This window comes from Cebus imitator, unplaced genomic scaffold (assembly GCF_001604975.1).
Source record: "Cebus imitator isolate Cc_AM_T3 unplaced genomic scaffold, Cebus_imitator-1.0 Scaffold87, whole genome shotgun sequence".
Taxonomy (NCBI): Eukaryota; Metazoa; Chordata; class Mammalia; order Primates; family Cebidae; genus Cebus; species Cebus imitator.
In genome coordinates this window covers 4,170,356-4,178,752 of record NW_016107402.1, presented here as the reverse complement: position 1 = coordinate 4,178,752, position 8,397 = coordinate 4,170,356, and the positions used below count along the sequence as shown (strand labels likewise).

The 8,397-nt window shown below is 45.4% G+C and overlaps 1 protein-coding gene across 1 annotated transcript in view; it reads right to left on the bottom strand.

Annotated features, from left to right (window-relative positions):
• The window catches only part of DHDDS (dehydrodolichyl diphosphate synthase subunit), a 40,890-nt gene extending 32,493 nt beyond the window's left edge, over window positions 1–8,397 (bottom strand). Inside the window, 3 exon segments of the mRNA XM_037740690.1 lie at window positions 2,996–3,112; window positions 7,611–7,728; window positions 8,241–8,397. Of these exon segments, the coding sequence (XP_037596618.1) occupies window positions 2,996–3,112; window positions 7,611–7,673 (180 nt within the window). The 5' untranslated portion in view covers window positions 7,674–7,728; window positions 8,241–8,397.

Below are 8,397 nucleotides of genomic sequence, written 5' to 3'. Positions count from 1 at the left end.
AGAATTGCCTGAACCCAGGAGGCGGAGGTTGCGGTGAGCCGAGATCGCGCCATTGCACTCTAGCCTGGGTAACAACAGTGAAACTCCGTCTCAAAAAAAAAAAAAAAAAAAAAAAAAAAGACCAGCCTGGCCAACATGGTAAAACCCCATCTCTACTAAAAATACTGCCGGGTGCAGTGGGGCATGCCCGTAATCCCAGCTCCTCAGGAGACTGAGCCAGGAGAATTATGTGAACTTGGAAGGCGGAAGTTGCAGTGAGCCAAGATTGCACTCCAGCCTGGGCAACAAAATGAGACTTTTTCTCATATAAAAAACAAAAACAAAAACAAAACGAACAAAGAAAAATAAATGAAACTCAGACTTAATTTGAGTCCTCTGGAGCTGCTCTAATCCTGTACCACTAAAGGTGGAGAACAGTGTTGAGAGATGGGGAGCTGGAGGTTAAATGTAGACAACAGAAGACATTCAAGACATTCAAACAGAACAGAACAAACAAAGCTGAACCTCTTAACAAACATATAAGCAAACAACTCTACTGTCATCTTAGGAAAATTACCAGTGAGATCCTGACACTTGAGTAGCCTCAGGCCCCTAAAGACCTTTCAAGGCAGCTACCATGGACGGCACATCTAGGTTGGAATCCACCACTGACATCAGTCAATATAGTTGCTAATAACAAATTTCAATTTTTTGAGCACTTCCTTTGTCAGGGACTGCGCTACATGTTTTTCATCGTGCCCTCTACCTTCAAATAATCTACTCAGATAGAGACTGCCAACCCCATTTTATAGATGAAGAAACTAAGGCAAAGGAAAGCTACGTAACTCGCTGCAGTTCACAAAGCCAGACAGTGGCAGAGCAGGGCTGCCAATGAGTTCTAAGTGACTCCAGAGCTTAAGCTCCTAAGCATTATGCAAAACTCCTCTCAGTTACAAAAGAGAAGCCAGAGTCAACAAATGTAAAGACTTCTACAGGGTGCTGGTGAGAACCCCACTGCCACTCACTAAAGGAAAAACATAATCACTGCCCTGGCATCAAGCTGTGTCTCTGTGCTAGGAGACTGGGACCTGTGAACTACAGACCACATTTCCATTCTTCTTAAAAGTTTCACCAAGATTGTCATATTCCATTCTTTTGTTAAACTTAATGTTTTCTAATTTATAATATGCATTATACCATAAAATGTTCATGACCTCAGTGTAGAGTGATGAACTGGTTTGCCTGGCACTTCCCCCAGTTTTAGCACTAAAAGGCCTGAGTCCTAAGAAATCCCTCATCTTTGACAAAGCAGAATGAGTAGTCACCCGATGATAGTCCAGAAATGTTACTTCTAAGAATTTATCCAAAAAGAGTACATTTTTTTTTTTTTTTTAAATAGACAGGGTCTTGCTCTGTCACCAGGCTGGAGTGCAATGACATGAACACAGTTCACTACAGCCTTAACCTCCAGGGCTCAAGTGACCCTTCCACCTCAGTAAGTAGGTGGGACCATAGGCATGCACCACCGGGCTTGGTTAACTTTTTTTTTTTTTTTTTTTTGTAGAAACAGGATCTCACCATGTTGCCCCAGGCTGAAATAGTACTATTTATAATGCTTATTATAATGTCAAGTAATAGTGGAGCAGTTAAATTATATCAGATCCTCTTGATAAAATGTTCTACAGTCATTGAAACATACAGTTAGAAAGCTTATATATACACTTTGAAAAAGACTTCTCCAGGCCAGGTGAGGGGGCTCACGCCTGCAATCCTAGCACTTTGGGAGGCAGAGGCACATGGATCACCTGAGGTTGGCAGTTCAAGACCAGCCTGAACAACATGGAGAAACCTCCTCTCTACCAAAAATACAAAATTAGCCGGTGTGGTGGGGCATCCCTGTAATCCCAGCTACTCGGGAGGCTGAGGCAGGAGAACTGCTTGAACCCGGGAGGTGAAGGTTGAGGTGAGCCGAGATGGCAACCATTACACTCCAGCCTGGGCAACAAGAGTGAAATTCCATCTCAAAAAAAAAAAAAAAATACTTCCCCAAATGTTGGCCGGATGCAGTGGCTCCTGCCTGTAATCCCAGCACTTTGGGAGGCTGAGGTGGTGGATCACCTGAGATCAGGAGTTCGAGACCAGCCTGGCCAACATGGTGAAACCCCACGTCTACTAAATATACGAGAAAATTAGCTGGATGTGGTGGTGGGTGCCCGCAATCTCAGCTACTCAGGAGGCTGAGGCAGACAATCGCTTGAACCCGGGAGGCAGAGGTTGCAGTGAGCAATCATGCCACTATACTCCGGCCTGGGTGACAGGGCAAGACTCTGTCTCAAAAAAAAAAAACAACCAAACAAACAACCAAAATGATAAGTAAAAATAAGGTTACTGAAGCTATAGATGCAATTTTATCAATGTTAAGTTATGTAGAACATAAAATAAGGATTGGATGAGGCATAGAATATAAACTATTGATTTATTAAAATAGTAAGAAGAGGCAATTTTGTTCTTATTTCCAGTATTTTATGGTAATTCACTGGATGATTACTTCTTTGTTAATGTCATTTTTTTTCCTTGAGATGGTGTGACTCTGTTACCCAGGCTAGAGTGCAGTGTCACAATCTCTGTTCACAGCAGCCTCAAGCTCCCTGGGCTCAAGTAGTCCTCCCACCCCAACCTCCTGAGTAGCTGGGGGTATAGGTGTGCACCACCAAGTCTGGTTAGTTTTTAAATTTTTTGTAGAGACGGGGTCTGACTATGTTGCCCAGGCTGGTCCTGAACCCCTGGGCTCAAGCAATCCTCCTGCCTTTGCCTCCCAAAGTGCCTAGATGACAGGCATGAACAACCATGTCTGGCCAACGTCAAGATGAGATGTATAGCTAGCAAGAAAACAATAAAACACAGAGACAGATATAAAAAAACACTCTTCAACCACAGCAAACTCAGGGCCTGGTTTTCTAGCTATAATCCATCTCTCCACAGACTGTTCATTTTGGGCTCTGCCATACACACCCACCTCAGCTAGCTTGTTGAAGCCCTGTGAATGGCCTTCCTGCCGCTCCACCTGGCACTTCTTGGCATAGCGACGGTTCCCGTCCATTATGAATGCAATGTGTTTTGGCATTGGGCCTGCCTGTGGAATATGAAGACAAATGATGAACAGGTCTCACATGCTTCAGGGATAAAGGAAGACACTACATCCCAAGGTGACAGGTTTGGGGTATGTGATGAAAGCCCTAACGAAGGGAATTGGGTATTTTGTGCTTTGAGCTCAGTAAAAAGATATTAAAGTTTACTTACTTACTTAGTTAGTTACTTATTTATTTATTCTGAGGCAGCACTCAGTCACCCAGACTATAGCCTTGGCCTCCTGGGCTCAAGTGATCTTCCCACCTCTGCCTCCTGCTGAGTAGCCAGGACTACCAGCACAGGCCACCACACCTACCTAGCCCTTTTTCTTTTTTAAGAGATGTGGTCAGCTGGGCATGGTGGCTTAGGCCTGTAATCCCAGCACTTTGGGAGGCCAAGGCGGGTGGATGATGAGGTCAGGATATCGAGACCATCCTGGCCAACATGGTGAAACCCTGTCTCTACTAAAATTACAAAAATTAGTCAGGCGTGGTGTTGTGTGCCTGTAGTCCCAGCTACTTAGGAGGCTGAGGGAGGAGAATCGATTGAGGCCTGGAAGCAGAGGTTGTAGTGAGCCAAGATTGCGCCACTGCACTCCAGCCTCTCCAGCCTCGGTGACAGAGCGAGATTCTGTCTCAAAAAAAAAAAAAAAATTCCAAAAAAAGAGAGATGGGATCTCCCTGTGTTGCCCATGTCTCAAACTCCTGGGCTCAAGCAATCCTCTTCATCAGTCTTCCATAGTGCTGGGATTACAGGCATGAGCCACCACAGCTGGCCTATTTATTTTTATTTACATGTTTACTGAGCACTTACTACATGCCAAATACTATGCTGGGCTTCTTATATTTCATCTTACCATATAGGTCTATAAAGGAAATAGTATTATCTTCATTTTACAGGTGGGAAAACAGGTTCAGAGAGTTCTAGTGACTTGCATTAATCACACAGTTAAAAAGAGGCAAATGGGGATTCAAACTGATGTCGATCTGTTTCCAGAGTTAAACATATGCTCTTAACTACAGGCTTGGTTTAATCAGTCTCCAACTAGAGAACAAAGGGAAAACAATTTTTTTTCTTTCTCCTTGAGACAGGGTCTTACTCTGTTACCCAAGCTGGATGAAGTGTGGTGGCATGATCTCGGCTCATTTGCAACCTCCACCTTTTGGAATGAGAAAGATCCTCCCACTTCAATCTCCCAAGTAGTTGGGACTATAGGAATGTACCACCACACCCAGCTAATTTTTTTATTTTTTGTAGAGACAGGGGTCTCACCATGTTGGCCAGGCTGCTCTTGAACTCCTGGCCTCAAGAGATCTGCTCGACTTGGCCTCTCAAAGTGCTGGGATTACAGGTGTGAGCCATCATACCTGGCCAGGAAAAATACTGATGGATATAGTCAAATGAAGATGGTGCCTTCTACAGAAAAAAAGGCACTCATAGGGCTGGGTGCAGTGGCTCATCCCTATAATCCCAGCACTTTGGGAGGACAAGGCAGGCAGATCACTTGAGGTCAGGAGTTCAGGACCAGCCTGGCCAGCATGTTGAAGCCCTGTCTCTACTAAAAATGTGAAAATTAGGGCCATGTGTGGTGGCTCACGCCTGTAATCTCAACACTTAGGGAGGCCAAGGAGGACAGATCACGAGGTCAGGAGTTTGACACCAGCCTGGCCAAGATGGTGAAACCCTATCTCTACTAAAAATATAAAAATTAGACAGGTGTGGTGGCGGGTTCCTGTAATCCCAACTACTTGGGAAGCTGAGGCAGGAGAACTGCTTGAACCTGGAAGGCAGGGGTTGCAGTGAGCCAAGATCAGGCCACTGCACTCCAGCCTGAGCAACAGAGCAAGACTCCATCTCAAACAAAACAAAACAAAACAAAACAAAACAAAACAAAACAAAACAAAACACATACACACACACACACACACACACAAATTAGCCGGGAGTGGTGGTGGGAGCCTGTAATCCCAGCTACTCAGGAGGCTGAGGTTGCAGTGAGCTGAGATCACACCACTGCACTCCAGCCTAGGTGACAGAGAGAAACTGTCTCAAAAAAAAAAAGGCACTCATTCCTGATCTCTAGCCAACTGCTGACACACAGGACCTGGGGCCCAATATTGTTGGATCTGCTGATTTTGCAAGAAAACCAAACATCAGGATTTTTGTAAAAATTTTGTTTTTCGACGCAAACAGAACACTTTTTCTGAGCCAAACAAAACTTACTTGGAGCCAGGCATGGTGGCTCATACCTGTAATCCCAGAACTTTGGGAGGCTGAGGTGGGCAGATCACTTGAGGCCAGGAGTTTGAGACCAGCCTGGCCAACATAGTGAAACCCTGACTCTACTAAGAATACAAAAAAAAAAAAAAAAAAAATTAGTCGGGCGTGGTGGCACACGCCTATAATCCCAGCTACTCGGGGAGTCTCAGGTGGGAGAATCACTTGAACCCAGGAGGCGGAGGTTGCAGTGAGCCAGGATCACACCACTGCACTCTAGCCTGTGCAAGAGAGTAAGACTCCATCTAAAAAAACCCCAAAAAAACAAAACTTGGCCGGGTGCACTCCAGCCTGCGCAACAAAGTAAGACTCCATCTAAAAAAAAAAACAAAACAAACAAAACTTGGCTGGGTGCAGTGGCTCAGGCCTGTAATCCCAGCACTTTGGGAGGCCGAGGCAGGTGGATCATGAGATCAGGAGTTCAAGACCAGCCTGACCAATACGGTGAAACCCCGTCTCTACTAAAAGTACAAAAATGAGCCAGGCGTGGTGCCATGCACCTATAGTCCCAGCTACTCAGGAGGCTGAGGCAGGAGAACTGCTTGAACCTGGAAGGCGAAGGTTGCAGTGAGCCAAGATCATGCCACTGCACTCCAGCCTGGGCGACAAAGTGAGACTCCATATCAAAAAAAAAAAAAAAGCAAAAAACAAAACCCTTATTTGGCTTGGGGCAGCTGTGAGTTGTCTACCATAGCAAAAATGGACTCCTTGGCCTATTTTTTTTCCTTACCTGGGTGGGCTCTTCCCTGACTGCTTCCTCAATACTTCTTCATTTTCTACTTTTGTCTACCACAAACAGCCTTTCTGTACCCCAAAATCCATTCAAGTTATGCAGCTTGTTCTTCCAAACCTACCACTGCAGTAGTTCCCCAGGGAGATACTTCCCATTTCCTGGACTGCTTGAGATCACTTGGCATTTGTGTGTGGGCATGTGTGAGGCTTGTATAAAGGTTACTGACTCATAAATTCATTACTACCTGCTGCTTGACAGCCTGTGGCTGAAAAACAAAACCAAATGGACTGGCCCCAATCTCAAACCTGTCTTAGGCAGATATAATATTGCTGTGATTCCTAGAGAAAAAGGTGAGGAAAGATTTGGGGAAGAGGGGAGATCATAGTCTTCAAATGGCTGAAAGACAACCCTACTAATAATTAAGAACTGCTAGACATTTTGCTAAGTGCTTTATATTAATGTCTCATTTAATTCTCGTAACAATTCTACAACTGTTAAATTCACAGGGTTACTAAATGATGGAACAGGACTTTCAGGCCAGGTGCAGTGGCTCAGGCCTGTAATCCCAGCACTTTGGGAGGCTGAGATAGGTAGATCACCTGAGGTCAGGAGTTCAAGACCAGCCTGGCCAACAAGGTGAAACCCCATCTCTACTAAAAATATAAAAATTAGCCATGTGTGGTAGCACACACTTGTAACTCCAGCTACTTGGGTGGCTAAGGCAAGAGAATTGCTTAAACCTGGGAGGTGAAGGTTGCGGTGAGCTAAGACTGCACCATTGCACTCCAGTCTGGGTAACAGAGCAAGACTGTCTCAAAATAAAAAAAAGAACAGGACTTTCATTCATGTTTGTCTGACTCCAGAGCCCAAACTTTTTTTTTTGAGACAGGGTCTCATTCTGTCACCCAGGCTGAAGTGCAGTGATACAATCATGACTCACTGCAGCTTTGACCTCAGCTCAAGAAATTCTCCCACTTCAACCTTCCAAGTAGCTGGGACTACAGGTGCATACCACCAAGCCCGGCTAATTTTTGTATTATTTGTAGAACCGGGGTTTTGCCATGTTGCCCAGGGTGGTCTCGGCTTCTGAGCTCAAACACTCTGCCCACTTTGGCCTCCTAAATTTCTGGGATTACAGGCATAAGCAACCAGGCCCACTCTTAGCCATTGCTCTGCTGCCAGATCTAAGAATAAATCAAAGATTAACCTATTTAAATCCAGAGGAAAGTATAAGGAACAATGGATTCAAGTTCCAGGGAAACAAATTTCAGTTCTCTATAAGAAAAATTTAGCAGTATAGGCTGCCCAATGATATTGAGAGGCCTGGGCTTCCTGAAAATGTCAGAGTTAGGACAAAAGTCTACCAGAAATGTAGACCTGGAAGTTACTATTCTAAGACACTTTGGTTTCCTTGCCAAATTCCACTTAACCTTAATAACAGATTCTGACATAAGACCAGAAGGCCAACTGATGCTCTGGGGCATTGGCTCACCTTTATGATGTTGGCACAGAACCGCTCCCAGAGTGAGAGCTCTCCTTCCTTGATCCATGACATAGTTATTTTCCAGTCAGAAGATCACCCCAAAACAACCAAACACCAGCCAGGTAACCTTGGATAAACAAGAAAGAAAATAAGACACCAAGATTTGTAAAGAGCTATAACTGACTTCTGGGGAATCAGCTGGACTGTGGAGAGCAGTCAGCATTAGAATCCAAAGTCATTGGTCTAAGCCTCTAATCTTTTACCACTCAGAGTATCATAAGCCAGTGAGACCTTTGGAGGGCAAAAGCCTTTTCTCGGTTCTCCTGGTTTTGCGGACTTGTTCCCATTCCCATTTCCTCAGTATCTGCACTGACTTCTTCTGAACATCTAAGTCGGTTTCCTGCCATATCATGGTGACCACATCTTGATCATTCCCCATTTCTTCCTTCTCCATCTTCCCCCCAAGCTGTTTCCCACTCTGCGCTCCCAGTTACTAACCCCTTCAGTTATCGCACCCCTGCTACTTCACGCCTCAGTGGTCTCCTGATTATTCCCTCTGCCGTCCTTCTGCTTCTCCCGCAGCTGCCCCGCGCCACTCACTCTCTCTTCCTCTAGTTCATCCCTTCAGTTCACCCGCACCTGATTCGCTCCGCTAGGCGCGTCCTCACTGCTTAAGTGGGCCAGCACTTCCTCACGACGTGGCGCCAGAAGAATACGTCATCTTTGGGCGCTGGGGCACGCCCCCTCCGTCACTCAAGGGGTGGGGCCCTGCCCTGCGACTGTGCCTGCGGGCTAG